Source organism: Peromyscus leucopus, chromosome 7, assembly GCF_004664715.2.
Source record: "Peromyscus leucopus breed LL Stock chromosome 7, UCI_PerLeu_2.1, whole genome shotgun sequence".
Classification (NCBI taxonomy): domain Eukaryota; kingdom Metazoa; phylum Chordata; class Mammalia; order Rodentia; family Cricetidae; genus Peromyscus; species Peromyscus leucopus.
The window spans coordinates 117,649,351-117,670,121 of NC_051069.1; the positions used below are offsets into that span (position 1 = coordinate 117,649,351).

At 47.3% G+C, this 20,771-nt stretch overlaps 1 protein-coding gene across 1 annotated transcript; it reads right to left on the reverse strand.

The window, feature by feature from the left end:
* Positions 1-82: 82 nt before the first annotated feature.
* On the reverse strand, positions 83-20,463 carry Nelfa (negative elongation factor complex member A). The gene is made up of 11 exons (XM_028870773.2): positions 20,198-20,463; positions 9,191-9,362; positions 7,568-7,729; positions 4,955-5,044; positions 3,473-3,603; positions 3,318-3,387; positions 2,807-2,895; positions 1,968-2,079; positions 1,171-1,442; positions 930-1,029; positions 83-831 (listed from the first exon to the last, which is right to left on the reverse strand). Exons 1-11 carry the CDS (start codon positions 20,405-20,407, stop codon positions 647-649), a joined length of 1,593 nt encoding a protein of 530 aa, XP_028726606.1. The 5' UTR covers positions 20,408-20,463; the 3' UTR covers positions 83-646.
* Between the last annotated feature and the right edge of the window lie 308 nt (positions 20,464-20,771).

Here is a 20,771-nt window from a genome sequence, read left to right on the forward strand (position 1 = left end):
CTCTCCTCCCCTGGGGTTCTGACAGTTGTAGAGGGAGGGGTCTGGTCCCAGAGCAGGGAGTCAAGCTAGCTTGAAACACAGCTCTGTGGGCTTTCTTTAGAAAAACTAAACTTTAATACTCATATCATTTTACAATGAAAATAGGTACCCAGAGACAGGTTTGAAATGTTTACAACTGTACAAAAAACATATACAAATCCCTGGCAGGCAGTGGCACTGAGGCTGGTCATAGCTCCCCCCTCACAGCCTAGCCTGCCGGGTGTCACCTTTGGTCCCCTCAGCCTCATGAGGGAGGGCATGCACAAGCAAAGAAAGTCCTCTCAGCTAGTGCAGTTTTTTAGAAGAAAATAATAAAGGTAAAAGTCTTAACAGGCACTAAAATGAACTTTTTTGGTTTAGCATTAAAATATTAATACTGAATCTAAAAAAAAAAAAGTATCTTAATCACACAAAAACTAATCCATTATAATAAAAAAAGTCTCCACTCCCCAGAGAAATGATCTAAAACTTGAACCAGCCTGGGGCCCAGGAGCCTGTGCGCGGCAGGTGCTGGGTGGAGCACATCCTTGGGTGTCTGCTCGGGTCACTTAGCATAGCCAGCAAAACTTGTCTTCTGGCCTGATGAGGTGAGCAGCAGAGATGGCACTTAGGACACATTGGTCATGGGCTTGTACTTCTTGAAGCGTGTCCACTGGCCCGTGGCGTAGTTCATCTCGAACACTGTGTCCACTAGCATGGTGGTACTGCCCTGGCCGTCTGCCTTGGGCAGATCCTCTGTGTGCTCGCTGAGCTTGATCTGGATCACATCCCCCTGCTCCGGGCATGGGTTCTCTGTAGGGAGCAGGGACTGCTGGGCAGGTGCCTGGGGCCAAGGAACCCATCCCCCACCCCATGGGGGGCACCTCCCAGGCCTAGTAGCACAGACGCACCTCGAGAGCCAGCCATGAAGCCCAGGATGAGGGCCTTCTCTGGCCGAGTGACCTTGTTTGCCGTCTTGAACATCTCTTGGGCAGCAAACATCTGTTCTCTCTGTAAAAAGAGGATGGGGCTGCTGGGGCCACCTGCCTCCACCCACTGGCCCTGCCAGACTCATCCCAAAACAGCCCCAGCTGCAAACAGGCAAAGCTACGCCATCCACCTAATGGTCATGAAACCTGCCAGGGTACCTACCGTGAGGGACAGGTTCTTCTTGGGTTGCTGCTGTACAGGGGCAGGTGCCTGGGTCTGTGGGGCCACCATGGCCACTGGGGGTGTCTGAGCAGTGGGAGTGGCAGCTGGGGGAGTGGTAGGTGTCAGAGGCGAGGTAGGTGCTGCAGGTGTTGGCGTAGCTGGGCTCAAGCCACTGTTATACATAGGCGCCCTTTGTTTAAACTGAGCTGGCAGTGTAGGGCTTGGGGCACTGGGCTCCTCCGGCGGTCGGCTGGCTTCCCGGGAAGGAGGGGCTGCAGGCAAAGCAGGTTTACTAAGGAGAGTTGTCCAGGAAAAGGAGTACATCCCTAATCTACTCATCCCACACTGCTCTCCAGGCTGCCTGCCCCAGACACCATTTTCTGTAGAGGCAGCAGGCTCAGCTCCATCTCGGTCATGACAGCAATTGTGTCCTATACCCGCCTGCCCTGTCTTGCTCCCATCACTGCTGACCAGAAGCCCTTGCAGGCCTGCACAGCCAGGGACATGAGCCCTGTGCACTACCAGTGCCCAGCAGGGCAGAACCTATATCCTCAGGCATTTCTAGATCCACAGATTTCAGTTATCCAGGACTCTGGCTAGCTCCTGGTCTATGACAAGTTTCCCATAACCTGGGTGCTGGTGACAAGGCACTGGAAAGCAGCTTCCTCAAACCTACCACCCTCTTTTCCCCAAGCCTCCACCCACTAACCAACAGACAGGCTCAATCCCGCTAACCCCAGGGCAAGTCCTTGTGTGAGCTGAGGGAATACTGGCTTAGCAGACTGCAGGCTACTCACCAGGGGGCGTCTCAGAGCTGGGGATGTAAGAGGAGGCCGGTACCACACTGGGGGTAGAGGGCAGGTAACTTGTGGAGGGAAGTGCTGGCTCGCTATTCAAAGACCCGAGTTTCTGGAAGACAGAGGCTAGGATCACTTCAGGCAGAGGTCAGGGTTTCAGTACACCTCCCTGGGGTATCTGGACAGCCTGCATCAGCCCCTGCCCATCAGTGGAGCAAGACAGCAGGTATACATATCCTCAGGACAGGGACAGTGGCTTCTCCAGGCTGCTAGACTCCAAACTTAAGCCATGGCTACCACCCCATGGTCCCAAACTGACACATGGAAAAAGTTCAGCAATCCAAGGAGCTCAGAGACAGATCACACCATGCAACAGGGCCACACTCGGCCTCCACACATGTAAACTCTGCACCTATGTCTCTGAAAACCTATTTCTATTTCCACAGCCAGCCTCTGGGGAAGAGCTGCTCTGGCTGACTCACCCTTCCAACCTACATACAAGACCTGGTCTCCAGGGCACTGAGGTCTTAAACAAGAACCATACCCACTGGACAGAGAGGAAAGTGGGGTACAGAGGTATGGAGACACTCCAGGCAGTAATCTCAGTATAAAGCAGGTATTCGTTCCAAACACAAGGTTGATGCCCAAGTCAGGCTCTGCCACTCACATACATTTACATACATACACATCTGTACACACACTTTTACAGAACACATCTTAGTGGCTATCAATCAGGAAAAGATGGGGCACATTATTTTGGCTGTGTCAGGCCTGGAAACAGTTGAAAGTGCTCTCTCTGTAGCATGCATGCCCATGGCTGCACTGCATGGAAGTCCTACCTGCGTGGACACCAGGCCAGCAGCATAGTCAGGAGTGGCATTTTCAACAACAGTCTCTTCCTTGGTGGGCTTTTCCACCACCTCTGTGTCTGTCAATAAAGAGCCTTGGTTAGTGTCTCTCTGACCCAGCTCCAGTTCAGAGGTCACAAGTGTCCTCTGAATAGGTCAAATGCAAAGCAGCATTGTGTCTTCAGGTCTCTGGGCAAAGCATAAGTGACTCCTTGGGCCAGGCATTATAGCCTGTAATATTAACACTCGGAAAGCTACAAGCTTGAGGTCAGCTTGGACAGCAGTATATAAGCCATGTCTCAAAAGCCACTCCCTTCCCTCCCCCAGATAAAGACTCCGGGGAAAAGTCCCATTACCACTGTGTTAAGATAAAGCACTCAGAAATACTGGACCCGGAAGGAAACCCCAAAGCACCTAGACACACACAGGCAGAACCAACCACCAGCATGCCAGGCTGCAATGCCTCCAACCTCCCTCCAGACTTGAGATGCTCCATACACACCTAAAGTCTTCCTCCTCCTCTTTGCCTCTCGGCCAGCACCAACGGTATTCAGCTCAGAAATATCCAGTAGCTGGCAAAATAAACACATTCCATATTTAATTATAGAGCAAAAATCAAGGCTTGGTCTTGCCAGGGCATGAAAAGGGATTTCCCACCTTTACACCCCTTTCTTTCTGCAGTGGCGTCCTTGAAGGTGGTATTGGGGTCCGGTTCCCAGAGGGGCTGAAGACGCTGGGTGTTGTGGGACTTCTGAAGGGGGCTTGCTTCGGGATGCCTTTGAGAGGGGCTACAGAAAAGACTGATGTCAGTGATAACAGCAGCTTCTGAGCACAGGGTGGGCTGAGCAAGGCTGCCTCTGCCTCAGGGAGCCCCATACAAATTAGTCTCTCCTATCACATTTTGCACTTTGTACATTTTGTTCTGTGCTAAAAAGAACTCAGGGCTGGGCAGAGTGGTGGTGGTGCACACGTTTAATCGAAGCACTCAGGAGGCAGAGGCAGGTGGATCTCTGAGTTCAAGGCCAGCCTGGTTCCCAGAGCGAGTTCCAGGACAGTCAGGACTACATAGAGAAACCGTGTCTTGAAAAAACAAAACAACAAAACCAAACTCTGCTGGAGCAAAGGCTCAGTGGTTACGGACACTGGCTATTCTTCCAGAGGTTCAATACCCAGCCCCATTGTTAGTTCCAGCCCCAGGGATCTGACGCCCTCTTCTGGCCTCCAGCAGCACAGCACACATGTGCAGACATATACCCACACAAAACACCCACCCACATACAGTAGTAATAAAGTAATGAAGAAAATACAAGACAACCCACAAACACAAAAACTCACGCGGACTGTGTATGCCAGTGTCATGCAGTGATGGGACACTGGTTCAGACCCACAAACCTAAGAGCATCCCTGAAGGTCTGTTGGGAAGACCCAGGCTTGATACTCTGGATGTGCATGACTCACAGCCTTTCTGGGGAGGCTGGGTAGTGGAAGCTGACCGTTGTCTAAGACACCAGCGAGCTCCAAACCTTGTAGGACAGGAGCTATCCAGATGGCCAACCAACTCTGACCAGCAGAGGGAGACACACCAACTGACATTCTTGCTAAGGACAAAGGCATATTATCTTCAGCTGTGTGACCTTAACAAGTCTCAGAATACTGACTTTCTACTTTTCTTACACGTCTCTCAGTACTGGAGGGCCACCCACTGAAGGAACTGTCCCTACTTCATCTTGTCCTCGTGTCTCAGCACCTGAGTTCTGTGCTAAGGTGTACCTATAGACATCTGTCATCACTTGGGATGCCTTGTGCTACAAGCTGGGTCAGAGGTAGAAGACAGTCATGGTCAAACTATTCCTCCTTAAAGAAAAGTTTGTGCAGTGCCTGTCCTCAGGGGCATGGGAAGCAAGGTGGAGCATACACTACAGCAAAGGCGCACCAGGGGAAGAACCACGCCCTGCAGTGATAACGGCAGGATGGTAAGTCGTAGGCCTCGCTTGTCCTCAGACTTAGCTACTAGCTGCAGGGCCAGTGGGCCTTGGCTGTCAGGACTAATGTCTGAGTGGTTTTTCTGGTGAGGAAAAGTCAAACCACCCTGCCTGGCAAGCACGAAGAGCACTGGCCTGAGAGCACACAGAGTCTTACTTGTAGTGTCCATCTTGCGGAGCAGCCCCCGGCCCTTGGCATGGAATGGCACCCCGGCGCTTCTCTTCAGCTGCTGGGCGGTCTCGGTGGCTGTGTAAAAAAGAACAGGGTCAAGGCTCTCTTAGATCACAGGGCCGCTCAGCTGATAAAGTAACCTCAACAAAGGTGACTCAAAAAATACCCAAGGTGACTTCTTTGATAACCCAGCAAGAATGCAGCCAGTAATGCCACTGACCTTACAGCTAATACTTCCTCAAAAAAGAAAGAGAGAGAGTGAAAGAGAGAGAGAGAGAGAAAGAAAGAAAGAAAGAAAGAAAGAAAGAAAGAAAGAAAGAAAGAAAGAAAGAAAGAAAGAGAGGAGGGAAGGAAAGAAAAAGGACGGATTGTTTCCTGGTGACTTATTTTATAAATCATTGCCTGTATAAAATCTAACATTAAGCTAAGAAGGAGTAGAATTTTTTTTTTTGCTATTTTGTAATTGTCAGAGCTTCTGAGAAGTCAATTTTTCACTGGGCAGTGGTGGTACATTCTTTAATCCCAGGGCTCAGGAGGCAGAGGCAGGCAGATCTCTGAGTTTGAGACCAGCCTGGTCTATACAACAAGTTCCAAGACAGCCAGGACTACACAGAGAAACTCTGTCTCTTCGTCATTGTTCTCAGGGCAGCCAGACGGTGAGAGGAGAAAAGAACTACAGCATGAGGAGGCTCTGGTTTCCCCGGCGGGAAAGACAGAGGTGGCCAACCGCTCATTCCATGGCTTCCGGGTTGCCAAGCCTCACCCTGGGGGCCTGTTTCTAGGTGTTTCTGAGAACACGCTGATTGGGCAACAGTTAAAGTTCAACTTAATCTCCACTATATCTCCTCCAAAAGGGGGAACTCAATCCACTGATGCCTTCCCTTTGCTCTGGTAACCAAAGCTTGTCTTGGAACAGATCCTGCGGCAGCACCTAGATGGACAGAGGGCCTGAAATGAGCACATGGCTAAGTCTCTCCCCTTGGATGTTCCTGACTCGATGCCTGTCTTCATCCGTGGACACTCAGACCTCTGCCCGACTCTGCTCCCTTCCCCCGGGGACTCTTTTGGCCATGGAAGGACTAACACCGAGGTAGTATTGTAGAAGTGTTTCTCTTCTTGTGCCCCTCAGTAGAAAATATTAGATTTCCCTATAAACTGCATTAGCTTTCTAAAGTGATGACCTAAGCCAAGAAAATACCATTGAGGGCACTGATGGGGTTTTAAGAGGGCACTGATGGGGTATTTAAGAGGGTAGTGATGGGGAATTTAAGAGATAGCAGCAAGATAGAGAGTCTTCCGTTAGCACAGAGTGAATGCCAACTATGAGAAAGAGCTGAATGTTAAAGAGAAAGAGATGATCGAAGCTGTAATAAAGCAGTACCAAATAATAAAGCCACCATCTGTTGTAAGCCCATGTGCCTAAGCTTCCCCCGGTCGCTAAGTAGCTTGACACAAGTTCAAATACAGTCAAGACTTTCTGTGTTTGGAAATTTGCACCTAAGTGGCTCCAGAATCATCACAGCTACCTGTTGCGCCCCAGGGACCCTGGAGCCTGAGAGGGGCTGATATCTCACTGATATCTCAGCTGTCCTTACAGCAGGCTCAGGCCAAGGCTCCCCCAAGTTCTACATAACATGAGAAAGAGCAGATCTTCCTGAAGGCTCATCAGGAAGGCTGGAGGATTAGCCCGAGTGCACTGGCAGGACCCGGACTTGCCCACAGCAGCGCTGGAGCAGCTCCAGAGACCTTTCAGAGTAGCTCAGTCGGCCTGCACCACACGGCGACAGGCGGCACAAACCCCAGCCCACTGACACACCCGGCTCCAGACTCTTCTTAGATTCCTTAAAACGGTATTTGCTGGGCTTGGGGCAGGCCTGTGATCCCAGCACTCAGGAGGCTGAGGCAGGAGAAGGGAGAACTCAAGCTAGCCTAGGCTACACAGACTGTCTTCCAAACACAAAACAAAAAAGCAGCGCCATTTACAAATATTAGTAATGTTAACTGCATAGCCAAAATAATAGTTTATGACCCAGGCAGTGGTGGCATACACCTTTAATGGTGCACACAGAGAAACCCTGTCTTGAAAATCAAAAAAAAAAAAAAAAAAAGAAAGAAAGAAAGAAAGAGAGAAAAAAAAAACCATCTATGTTGCCTAGGCTGGTCTTAAGCCTATCTGGGCTCAAGTGATCTTTCTGCCTCAGTATCTCAAGAAGCTGCAGCCCAGGTCCACAGGACACCTGGCTTCTTAAAACCCATGCTTTAATGTTATCTGGCTAAAGGACACTTTCTCCAGCCTACCATATAAACTGTCATAAGACATGACCTGGGAAAGCATTTAATGAAATCATCCAACATCTTCTAGGATAGAGACCAAATGTGGCTCAAGACCAAGGTCAGGACATAAGCAGCAGCCTCGCACCCCGTCTTGGCCGGCACAGATTCCACTTTGTGAGATTACAGGAACCATGCTTGAAAACCCTAAGGTCTCTATACAGCAGATTCAATGCAGACAGGACAGGCTATATCTTTTAAAGTAAACACATCTGAAAACACCACGGAGCAAAGGGCAGGACTGTTGTAAGTAACTCGGGCACTCACACTTCTGCAGCAGCTCTGCCCGCAGAGTGGCGCTCTTGGGTTTCCGCTTCAGCTGAAAATGCTTCACGGGTGGGGTGAGGGGCCCAGCGAGGGTGGTCAGGGCGCTCTTGTTCAGGTACTGGCACTCCAGTGGCAGCATGGCAGACGCCTCGCACTCGCCCACTGTGGAGAACCAGAGTGTCACTGGAAGAAGTCAGAGGCCTTGCAGCAGGGAGCTCAGGCTGTGACCCTCACAGCTCACGTGCACGTGCAGATGTGCAGACGGCTCCATGTAGGCTTTCATTATTTACCAGCATGGCAGCTTTGGCTTTGGTTTCAAACCCCTGTGGTTCCCACCACTCCAGTTCTATCATCTCTAGAATCCAAGATCATCCAAGTGGGTCAGGACCAAAAGATAGGCCTGCCACCTAGAGGAAGGCTCATCAGACTCTCCAGGGGCTTCTTAAAGATAAGAAATGCAAGAAGACAAGGATTCCTCAGTTATGTTAGCTGCAAGCCACGGACCACGGGGTCCAGGAACCACAGCGCACTCCGTACCGCAGCATGGAGACCAGTCTCCTGCGTCCTCACTACACGGCAGCCTCAACACCAGCAAAGGCCTCTCCCTCTGACTACAGAGTCCTGATGCCTGGTCACCCTAGACTCTACTCAACTGCAGTCTTATAAAACTATCCACGTGTGCTTCCTGACTCAGTGTGGTCCCTAAGAGGTCAGAGCCTGAAAAACCCCAAGGAGCTGCCCCAATCAACTGAAAAACCCCAAGGAGCAAGGGACGTAGACTCCTGAGAAGCCAGCTGCTTCATTTTACTGCTCCCAGGAGAATCAGCCACTCCAGGAAGGGAGGTGACCGGTGCAGGCCAGTGCTCCCAGTCTGCAATTACAAATTAACAAAACCCCAAAAAGTACTAGGGCCTCCCAAGCAGCCATTTAGAAGTGCGTATCCTCAAGCCTCCCTTTTCCAAAGCGGGAGAGAGCATCAGAGGCACGGACATTCCCACTGTCGCAGCTCTAAAACCACACCAACTGTTTTCCTGTTTTCCCCTCAGATTCTAGCGACTTCCTGTTTGGCTCTTAGTTATGATTCTACATTCGTTATTTAGGACAGGATATATATGTTTTAGGATCTGAAGATATAACCTGGAGGTGTTCATCCTCATGGAGCTTATGGAGAGAGACAGCTGTGGCAAGTCAACCATGGATGAGTCATACAATTCCAGACATAGCACATGCATGCGAGAAAGCCATACAATTCCAGACATAGCACATGTGTGTGAGAAAGTCATACAATTCCAGACATAGCACATGCATGCGAGAAAAAGTCATACAATTCCAGACACAGCACATGCATGTGAAAGTCATATAATTCCAGACACAGCACATGCATGTGAGAAAGTCATACAATTCCAGACACAGCACATGCATGTGAGAAAGTCATACAATTCCAGACACAGCACATGCATGTGAGAAAGTCATACAATTCCAGACATAGCACATGCATGGGGAAGACTGAAGCATGCGAGAAAGGAGAGCCACAGCACATTACACCAACAGTGTGATACGGATAACCAGTTTCCAAAATGAGGCCCCCTTCCTCCAACTGTAAAATAAAGATAGGCTACTTACCTTTTTCTCTAAGTTCTCCTAAGATGTCTTGAACATTGGGGTTCTGCTCCTCGAGGTCTAGATTCAGTGAACCCGTATCAGGAAAGGATTTCAGAATGTCAGCAACCATGAGGACCCAGGGATCTGAGTCCAGGGTAGCCAGTTGGATAATATCCATCAGAGCGCCCTTCATCTGCCAAGACAGAAGATGCCAATTACATGCTACCAGCCCCGTTTCGCCCTCCTGGAACAGTGACAGCTTCAAATGCCCCCTGCCACAAATCTACCCATTTCCACACTGCAGCCTCTGGGTGGCCTGTGGCAGTAACCACTGTGATAACCTGCTGTAGAATATTGCTTTAACTGTGTAAAGATGTATTACTTTTGTTTATGCTGCATTTGTTTAACTATGTAAAGATGTGTTGCTGTCTCACCTTGCCTGCCTAAGGCACCTGATTGGCTGAATAAAAAGCTGAATGGAAGCTGGGCAATGGTGGCGCACGCCTTTAATCCCAGCACTCGGGAGGCAGAGGCAGGCGGATCTCTGTTGAGTTCGAGGCCAGCCTGGGCTACCAAGTGAGTTCCAGGAAAGGCGCAAAGCTACACAGAGAAACCCTGTCTCGAAAAACAAAAAAAAAAAAAGCTGAATGGCCAATAACTAGGCAGCAGAGGCGCAGGTGGGGCTGGCGGGCAGACAGAATAAGGAGGAGGAATCTAGGCTCAGGAGACGATGAGAAAAGAGAAGAGAACAAGGGAGAAAGAGAGAGAGAGAGAGGTGCCAGCCAGACATGAGCAAACAGTGAAAGTAAGACATACAGAAGGAAGGAAAAGGTAAAAAGTCCCAAGGCAAAACATAGATGAAGAGAAACAGGTTAAGTTATAAGAGCTAGTGGGACAAGCATAAGATAAGGCCAAGCATTCATAATAATAAGTCTCCTTGCTGGGCAGTGGTGGCGCACGCCTTTAATCCCAGCACTCGGGAGGCAGGGGCAGGCGGATCTCTGTGAGTTCAAGGCCAGCCTGGTCTACAGAGCAAGATCCAGGACAGGCACCAAAACTACACAGAGAAACCCTGTCTCAAAAAAACCAAAAAAAGAAAATGGGTATAGACAGTCATAGGAAAAACTAAAGTTTAAAAATAATAAAGTCCTTAAAGAGAAAGTTAGGTAATATAAAGAAAAAAGTTACATAAGATGGGAAATACACAGGGAGTCAGGATTCTGTGATGATGTGCTGCTTTGAATTTTCTGAATGTTGATGAGCGAATGATAGATGCTGAGAGGGACTGTTGAATTAAACCAGCCTAGATACTTTAGGGATACCTTAACTTTAAAATGGAATTCAGAAAATGCATTGCACTGGGGAGGAGGTTATGCTTTTGTTTCCATTAAGAAACAAAAGGCTGTGGATTCCTTCAAGGTTAACAAAGATCAGGTTTGGTCAGGGGAGACTTCCTGAAAATCTTGGCTACAGACAAAGAAATAAACCAAAAACAAACAAACAAACAAACAAAAAAGTAGATGACAGGTGACATATATACTGATCCCTTAGCATAAGAACAGTTCTGAGACTGGATAGCAAAGGTTATAACTACTTTTCCCAGGACTTGACCATTATCTTAATTTTCTCAGGGTCCCTTAAAGATGGCATCATCCTCAGACAACAGGAAGCAGTCAAGAGAACACAACACCCACATTTCTAAGAGTTGGGGTGGTGGTTTTGTTCATTCAGTAGGTTATGGATGTTTGTCATCATTTAGGGGGAGATAGAAGAATATAGGATAAAAAGACAACTATTAACCTCAAATATTTTACATTGGTATGGATTTTGGTATATTGATACAAATTTAAAATTATGTTATACTGCATGTATGTTTCTACTCTTGTTTGGGGGTGTTATGCTTATGCAGCTCATTTAAAAATGTAATATATAATTAAGAAATGCAGGTTAGTAGTTAGTCATCTATAGTAATCAAACTTGTGGTCATGTTAGCTATGTTTTCAAGGTCAAACATACATTTTAGATACATGATCTTCAAATGCTCCAGAGACCTACAGAATATGGCATTAGAGATGTTTAATAACCTAAGGCTTTTCATGACAGTAAGACATATATGCTCCTGGCAGCACCAATTTACTTCAAAAGAAGATGATGGGCATCGAAGAAACTCCATATGGAATTTGCTTTCACTGTGGCAAAGTTAGCCATTTCGGCAAAAACTGTCCTTGCCTCGACTGCTGACAATATGCTGTACATACTGGACATGCAGGACACACAGGAAAGTGACTGCTGAACTTTGCCAAAACAAGGCACGACAGTCCTTCAAAATTCCTGCTTCATAGAAAAGCCTGCCAGCTATTCTAGGCCTGTAGACGGAAGATGGATGCCCCAACATTGCAAAGGAATCTTAGGTGGCTGTCCAGGCAGCCAGATGTTTATGTTGTTTCTATAGTTTTGGGAGTAGCTTGCTGTTGTGGAATAATATTTTAACTATGTAAAGATGTGTTGCACTTGTTTTACCTTGCCTGCCTAAGCCACACCTGATTGGCCTAATAAAAAGCTGAATGGCCAATAGGTAGTCAGGAGAGGGCTGGGCGGGGCTGTCAGGCAGAGAATTGGAGAAATCTAGACTCAGGAAGAACAGAGAGAACAAGGGAGAGAGGAACACACCAGACGCCAGCTAGCCAGGCAGCCAGCAGTCAGCCAGATACAGAACAAGCAGGAAAAGTAGAACACACAGAATCAAAGAAAGGTAAAAAGCCCTGAGGCAAAACAGAGATGAAGAGAAACAAGTTAAATTAAGTCATAAAAGCCAGTGGGACTAGCCTAAGCTAAGGCCAAGCTTTCGTAAGTCTGCATGTCTTGACTTGGGAGCTGGTTGGTGGTCCAAGAAAGCATGCTCCAAAGTACCATCCTATTCAGGAGCAGCACTTCCCATTTCCTCAAGGCCTTTAAATTCACTCAAGCACCATTATGTCAGTTCCTATGTTGTCTCTGTGATCATCTACATCCTTACACAAGGTATCCTTACTTCCCAACCACATAGTAAGGTGTTAGCAGCTCCACCTAATTCTGCATCCCTCACTGAAAAACTGAAACACCTTTCTCTTTGATGAAATTGGTTGAAAACTGTTGTTTACTTAGCTTCTACAGAATAAGGCTATACAGAGTCTGAGAATTACATACATATTCACATATATAAACACTATACAAAGAGAGACATTTATACTCCTCTGTGCTGGTTAGTTTTTGTCAACATGACACAAACTGGAGTCACCTGGGAAGAGGGAATCTCAGTTGAAAAAATGTTTCCATCAGACTGGCCTATGCAAGAGTCCATGGGGGCACTATTACTTCTTTTCTTTCTTTTTCTTTTTGAGATAGGATCTCACCATATAACTCAAGACCTGGAACTCACTATGTAGACCAGGCTAGCCTCAAATTCACAGTCTGCTTGTCTCTGCCTCCAGAGTGCTAATATTATAGGCATGTGCCACCATGGGCTCATTTTCTTTCTTTTCTCTTTCTCTCCCCCGCCTTTTTTTTGAGACAGGGTCTCTATGTAGCTCTGGTTGTACTAGAACTCACTATGTAGACCAGGCTAGCCTTGAACTCACAGACATCCATTTGCCTCCCAAGTGCTAATATTAAAGGTGTAAGCCACCACACTGGCCATTTTCTTGATTGATGCCTGATGTGGTAGAACATAGTCCACTGTTGATGGTGTTACCCCATGCTATAATGGTATAAGAAAGCAGGGTAAAGCCACTCGAGAGGCTAGCCTGGTCTACAGAGTGAATTGCAGGTCAGCCAGGACTACAAAGAAACCCTGTCTTGAAACAAAACAAAACCAAGTAAAACTGTCTGAATAAGGGACAGGGAGCAAGCTGGTAAGCACTGCTGCACTAAACCCTCTGCTCTGTTCCTGCCCTGACCCCCTCCGTGATGGACTCTAAACTAAGCTGAAACAAACTCTTTCCTCTCCAGGTCGCTTTTAGTCATGGTGCTTTACTACAGCAACAGAAAGCAGACTAAGATAGAAAGCACTATCAGATGTGGGGTAATGCAATGAATGACAGACAGACCATGTTGTTTTGGGGAGGATCGTGGACACATTTGGAACTCTGGCTGGAAAAACCACTGAGTGCTCAGAGCTTAGTGAACTGTTGAGAGCCTGGAAGATAGGAATGTTTAAACCGGTGCAGATAATGGAGGCCTGCTGTGTGAACTTTCAGAGAGAAGCGAAGACTCTATCCAGTCTGTTCCTGGATATTTTGAATTGAGAATCTGTGGTTTCTGGTCAGTAAGAGCTGAGCAGAATCAGCTGTGATTAAAAAGAAATATCATCACTGAGGCAAGACCTTTTGGGAAATGTTCCTTCAGGTCAGCACACAGCGCTGTAGTCCTGAGGGTGGAAAAGGCTGCATCTCAAGCTGGCAGCTGAACTTGGTCATGTGTGAGTCTCCCAGGTGCTACTGGCTTTAGTAGCAGCAGAGAGCTGGGGTCTGAAGGCATCCTAGGGAACAGCTGAGGTTTGAGTCCCTGCAGAGAGGCCAAGAGACCATTGGCAAAGGTGCAGCCTGTGGAGGCCCTGGCTTATTGTAGATGCTAGGACCATGGGAGAGCCACCAAGGGCAGCCAAAACTGTGGAGGGGGCTAGCTTGAGCCTATGAGCTTAGGAAACAAGCTGTACATGCTGTGGATGGCAGAGTCAGGAATGGAGCTGCTCAAGCTCTTTGGAGCCCAGAAGCTCAAGAGTAAGTCCATTATAATTTGAGACACTGGATTTTTACAGAGAGCTTCCATTTTTAAAGTGATAAAACTTTTTTAAAGATTTATTTGTTTGTTTGTTTGTTTATTATGTATACAGTGTTCTGCCTGCCCGCCAGAAGAGGGCACCAGATCTCATTACAGATGGTTGGGAGCCACCATGTGGTTGCTGGGAATTGAACTCAGGGCCTCTGGAAGAACAGCTAGTGCTCTTAACCACTGAGCCATCTCTCCAGCCCCAAAGTGATGAAACTTTAAAAAGACCATAGAACTTGCCCGGTGGTGGCGGCACACACCTTTAATCACAGCACCTGGGAGGTAGAGGCAGGCAGATATTTGTGAGTTTGAGGCCCTGCTTAACCTACAGAGTGAGTTCCAGGACAGCCAGAGCTACACAGAGAAACCCTGACTCGGAAAGCAAAAAAATTAAAAGAAAAGAAAAAAAGACAGGGACTTAAAAAGTTGGGCTGTATTTTATATTTTGATATTAACATGATTTTAGGGACAAACAAAAAATGGAGAGATTATGTTTTAACAGTGATGTTTTAATGCTTAAAAAGTTACATTTTAATGTGTTTGTGTGTCAAGATGACTAGGGGTCAACTGTGCTGGTTAGTTTTTTTTAACTTGACACAACTAGAATCATCTGGGAAAAGGAAACTTCAATTGAAAAATGCCTCCATAAGACTGACTTATAGGCAAGTCTGTTGGGACAACTTCCTTCCTTCCTTCCTTCCTTCCTTCCTTCCTTCCTTCCTTCCTTCCTTTCTCCCTCCCTCCCTCCCTCCCTTCCTTTCTTTCTGACTCTGTCTCAGAAAAAAAAAGAAAGAAAGAAAAAAGAGACAGTCTCACTTGGATGGCTTGGAACTCAGAGGTCTGCCTAATTCTGCCTCCTGAGTGCTCAGATTAAAGGCGTGTGCCACCACAAGAGACTCAGTTTCTTGACTTAGGATTGATGTGGAAGGGCTCAGCCACGTGTGGGTGGTGCTATGGTTTGTAAGAAAAGGAGGTTGAACAAGCCAGTAAGCAGCACTCCTCCATGGCCTGTTTCAGTTTCTGCTTTGAGTTCCTGCCCTGACTTCCTCCAGGACAGACTTTATAAAATCAAGCTGAGGGGGCTGGAGAGATGGCTCAGAGGTTAAGAGCACCAACTGCTCTCCCAGAGGTACTGAGTTCAATTCCCAGCAACCACATGGTGGCTCACAACTACCTGTAACGAGATCTGGTGCCTTCCTCTGGCCTACAGGGACACATGCAGGCAGAATACTATATACATAGTAAATAAATCTTTAAAAAAAATAAAGAAAAAAAAATTTTAAAAATCAAGCTGAAATAAGTTACTCCCTAAGTTGTTTTTGGTTATGGTATCTTATCACAGCAATAGAAACCAAACTAAGACAATACTATAGTAGTTATTTTCTATTGCTGTGACAAACATCATGACCAAGGCAATTTATAGAACAAGGAGTTGACTTGGGTTTGGGGTTCCAGTATGAAAGCCACCATGGCAGGGAGGTGTGGCAGCAAACTCATGGCTGGAGCAGAGCTGAGGGTTCACATCTTCACCACAATGACGATGCAAAGAACGAACTTGAAATGATCAGTCCTTAAAATCTGAAAGCTCACCCCACCCCCGTAATATACTTCCCCTTGGAAGGCCACACCTCCTAAGCCTCCTAAAACAGTGCTACTAACTGGGAGCCAAGTACTCAAATCCCAGAGCCTATGGGGGACATCCTCATTGAAATCACCCAAACACTCACACCAAGAAAAAAGATGACTAAGCTAGTATTAATGTCAGATAAAAACTGTTACAATGGCCAAACACAGCGGTGCATTTCTTTAATCCCAGCACTCAGGAGGCAGAGAAAGATGGAGCTCTGTGAGTTCCAGGCCAGTCAGGGCTGCATAGTGAGAGACTCTTATTAAAAACAAACAAACAAAAAGCCAAACAAACGTAAGTGGACCTAAGGGCCAGCAAGACAGTTTAGCAGTAAGTAAAGACACTTCCAATGCACTCAGCCTGACAACCAGAGTTCAACCTTCAGAAAAAACCTACTCTCACAAGGTGTTCCATGACCTCCACATATAAAGTGCAGCAATGTAATAAATAAATGTAATAAAAATTAAAAAATAAAGTGAGACAATCTTTATGAACTCTTATTTTAAAAAGACCTAAGGATAAAACATTAGCAAATACTGAGATCTCCACCTGCTGTTCAGTTCACAAGGTAACTGCAACAACTACAAAGTTAGATATACCTATTAACACGAACCCTAAATATACAAAGCAACAGCTGATCCAGAGGAACAGGCAAATCCAGGATACTACAATGGGAGGGTCAATAGTGCAAGCAGATGGTACAGTGAGGTAAGAAAAGACACCAACAAACCCTGATTACACACAGAACAGTCACAAGAAGATCTCGGCCCAGAGACAGGTGCACGCCTTTAATCCCCAGCACTCAAGAGGCAGAGGCAGATGGACCTCTGTGAGTTCCAGGCCAGTCTGGTCTACATAGTGAGCTCCAGGACAGCCAAGGCTATGTAGAGAGACCCTGTCTCAAAAACAAAACAAAACAAAAACTAAAAAACAAAACAAAACAAAAATAATAAAAAAGGGAGACCTCGGCCCAGGTGCTATTCAGACTCTTTATCTAAAGTCTAAAGTTTCTATATACCATTAGCAAACAAAAATATGAAATATACGAATGCAGGAGAATCATAAAACTTAATTATGGTTCTAAATAACTGCCCAAACCTCTAGGTTACAAAACTATTTTATATATTATATATGTGTGTGTGTGTGTGTGTGTATTATGTATGTATGTATGTATATGTAGAGTTTTTCGTGACAGGGTTTCTCTGTGTAGTCCTGGCTGTCCTGGATCTTGGTCTATAGACCAATCTGCCTGCCTCTGCCTTCTGAGTGCCAGGATTAATGTCGTGTGCCACCACCACCGCCAACCAAGGTTCTATGCTATTAAGATTATTTACCCTGTGAGCTGAGGACGTGGCTCAGTTGGTAGAGTGCTTGCCAAGTCAATCTGATGACCTGAGTCAGGTCCCCATCCCCACATCAAAAGCCCGGCCCGGTAGGTATACATCTATAGTCCAGCACTACAGAGGTGGAGACAGGAAGAGCCCAGGAGTATGCTGTATAGCAACTGAGGCATACACCTAAGCTGGACCTCTGGATTCCACATGCATGTGCACATATACTTGCAGAGATGTGCATACATGAACGAACAAGAAAACAGAAAAAAGAGACACACAAAAAGACAGACTGATAGAAGTTCTAGGGGCCAAGAAAAGCTGAAGCCATTCCTGCAGGGTAGGTGGAAGCTTTACCCTGCATGTCACTGTTGCAGACTATCTCATTGACTTTGCATTATTTCCTGGAAAAATCTGTCTCTAGTTGTGGTGTGGCTCAGCCCTAGCACACACCTTTAACCCAAGAGCTTTCTGCTGGACTACTGTAGACAGAATTAAACAAAGTCAACCACAGGTCAAGAGGTGGAGCAAGCAACCAGTTGACAGGAAGTGAATATAGGATTATTAAGAAGAAACCATAGCCAGGTAGTGGTGGCACACACCTTTAATCCCAGCACTTGGGAGGCAGAGGCAGACGGATCTCTGTGAGTTCAAGGCCAGCCTGGGCTACAGAGTGAGTTCCAGGAAAGGCGCAAAGGTACACAGAGAAACCCTGTCTCGAAAAACCACACACACACACACACACACACACACACACACAAAAAAAAAAAAAAAAAGAAGAAGAAGAAGAAACCACAGAAAGTAAAAGGGAGTCAGGAGGACAGATAGAGATACACAGGAAGTAGAAGGGAGGAACATTCAGTTTGAAGAGAGGTTTTGAGATATCTCAGGAGAAAGAGGCTTCTGGGATGTCAGCTGAGAAGGAAGGTCAGCTTTCTCTGCTTCTTTGAGCTAGCAGGCTTTCACACACCCCCCCCACACACACACACCCTACACCCCCCACACACACCCAATCTGGCTCCAGAGTCTTTATTGGTAGAATCAAAAGACTGAAATTTTGTTAAAAACATGTTACACATCAAGACACAGTAACAATAAAGTAACAGTAAATTGCTGTGGAATAATCCTTCTGTATACTGTGTGAATATATGTCACTATGATTAGTTAAATAAACAAGCTGACTGGCCAACAGGTGAACAGGATAAAGTTAGGAAGGCTAAAGTTTGGTGGGAAAGCCAAACAGAATGATGGGATGAGAAGTGGGGAGTCAGAGGAGTAGCCAGCCAGCTGCAGAGGAAGCCATGCCAATAAAGGCACTGTCATGTGGCAGAGCATGAATAAGGAATACAAGTTAACCTAAAATGTAAGAGCTTGAGCTATTGGCCAATCATTTATAGTTTATATTAAACCTCTGAGTGATTATTTGGGAGCAGGTGGTAGGAACAGGAAAAACTCCACCTACAGTAAGTAGCTCAGCACATTATTAGCACAACAGGCAAATGCCTTTAAAAAAAAAAAAAAAAAGCTCAGAAACACCCACAGCAGAAGCCACAGTGGAAAAGACAGTCAATCTGCAGGTATTGCTGGACTGTTCCCTAGCCACATGTAAAAATGAACTCTCAGCTTCACAAAACCAGTCCTAGCCCATGGGAGAACGAGGTTTACAGTACAGCGCTAACTAGAGAGCCAGGGTGCCTAGCATCGAGGAAGGAGCCCTTCCTGAACAAGGCCAAGCAGGCATCGACCACAGGGAAGGAGAGGCAATACACCACCTGGCTAGGAACCAAGAGCTTCATCCAAAAAGCTAAGCCATAGCTGGGAAACAGCTGTAACATGTCATCGGACTAAGACAGTAGCCAGCATCTGTTAAAAAGAATATTCCTCCAAAGCAACAAGTCAAGAAAAATAGACAATCGGGGGAGAAAAAAAGTGAACAACTCACACACACACACACACACACACACAAAGCCCAACAGAAAAACAAGCAGATGACACACATTCAACCAAACATCCTAGTAATACCTACACATTTACTTGCCCTACATGTTTTAGTATTACTTGATAATATCACTTTGAAAAGCCACTTGCCATAATCCTGCTGCCACCCACAATTCTACTTCTAGAAAAATGCATGCTCACCATCACCCGGTATCAGTCACAACAGAACCAGCTGACATGAAATAGAAATAAAAGAATGAAAAAAACAAAACAAAACAAACAAACAAACAAAAAAACTAGCCACAACCTAATCGTCCAAGTGCTGTGTGCTCGGAGAAGGAACACCATATAATGCATGGAAAATCAAACTGTCTGCAGCAACTTGGATGAATCTGTCCAGGTGTCTCCCGACAGAAGACACACCCACACAACACCGAAAATGCATGCAACATGGTAATATGCTACCATATTAAGTTCAAATGAGGCCAAAACTAAATACTCCTGCTAGGAATGCACACAAATTGATAATCCTGCAAGAAGAGAGGAATGTTTACTCTTGTGGGAAAGACAGAGAAGCATGGAGGCGCTTTGGAGGATGCAGCCTTGTTCTCTCGTATGGAGAGATAACAGGAGTGGGTAATTTAGCTATTAGTATTTGCTAAACTGAAAAAACATGTAGTTTTGTTTTTTTATGGCGCAACAAAAACTAAAACCAACCTTAATGATATAACAGTAACCAGAAATGTTGAAAAACTAATATGCTTCGGTGTTTTTGCTGTCAGATGTGGCGGCCCAGACCTGCAATCCCAGCCCTCCAGATATTGATGCTGGAGGACACCAAGTACGTGGTCAACCTGGGCTACACAGTGAGACCCTGTACATACATTATTTGTGTGTGTGTTTGCAAAGAATCGTATATTTTGCAGAGATGCAACATGGAGTAAGAAAGAACTGGAGTCCACAGAACAGAGAGGAAGCTAAGCAGACTGATACTCCGTGAGGCAAAAGCAACAAAATTAAGGTCAGCAGTCGCTTGGAAAGTTACACTGAGAGCCCCAACCCAAGGGAGGCTTCGGAAAGGCAGCGTCCAGTACTCCGGCGCGGGCCCGCCTGGCTGTGGGCTGTTCCGGCCTTGGGCCCACGACCCCCGAGCCCCGAGCGCAGCTCAGCGGCTGGAGGCACCAAGCGTCGGGCCGAGTGGGGAGGCCCAGCGGCGCCGAGCCGGGGATGCGCGCGGTCAGCGGGATAAGGGAAGGGTACGGCGCAGGTGCGGGCTGGAGACAGGCTCTGCGCTCCGGACGGAGAGAGGCCGGCCCGCGCCCTCACCTCGTCCACCGTGCGGCGCGGCAGATGCAGCGTCCCGAGCAGCAGCTTGAGTTTCACAGCCGATGAGAGGCGGTGGAAGCAGAGGCGGATGTTATCGATGACCGCCGCGGTGAGCAGGGACGCGATGCTGGGCGGCGCCCACAACTCGTCCGTGGCGCCCAGCTTGTTGTGCAGCCACAGGCCCGTGTCGCTCTCCCGCATGGACGCCATCTTGGCGGCAGCAGCGCGCGCCGGCCGGCATCTTACGCGGACGCCTACGCGTCCCGAGCGAGGACCCCCAACATGGCGGCGCCCGTGGGCGCGGGGCGGGGCCTCGAGCGACAGACAAGCGCAGTTGCAGGCGGCCGCGCCTTCCGGAGGCTTCGAACTGAGGCGCCAAAGCCGGAGCGATAAAGGCGCCCGGAGGAGGCCTGTGAGCTTCCGTACCGCATCATGGCGGCGCCCAGCCGGGAGCCGGGCAATGACGTAAGCCCGAGTTGAGTCGAGGTGCACCGCCCAGAGACGGGGGAGAGAGCTCGGTTTCACCTTAGGCTGCTCGGTAGGCGAAGGTCTGGAAAGGCCTTTGGCATCGTTC

Coding starts and splice junctions, on each gene's coding strand:
- Nelfa (XM_028870773.2), bottom strand. CDS start 20,407: ATGGCGTCCATGCGGGAGAGCGACACGGGCCTGTGGCTGCACAACAAG. Junction 2,080..2,806: donor CTGGCCTGGTGTCCACGCAG/GTAGGACTTCCA, acceptor TCTGTCTTCCAG/AAACTCGGGTCTTTGAATAG. Junction 1,030..1,170: donor AGAAGAACCTGTCCCTCACG/GTAGGTACCCTG, acceptor CTCTTTTTACAG/AGAGAACAGATGTTTGCTGC.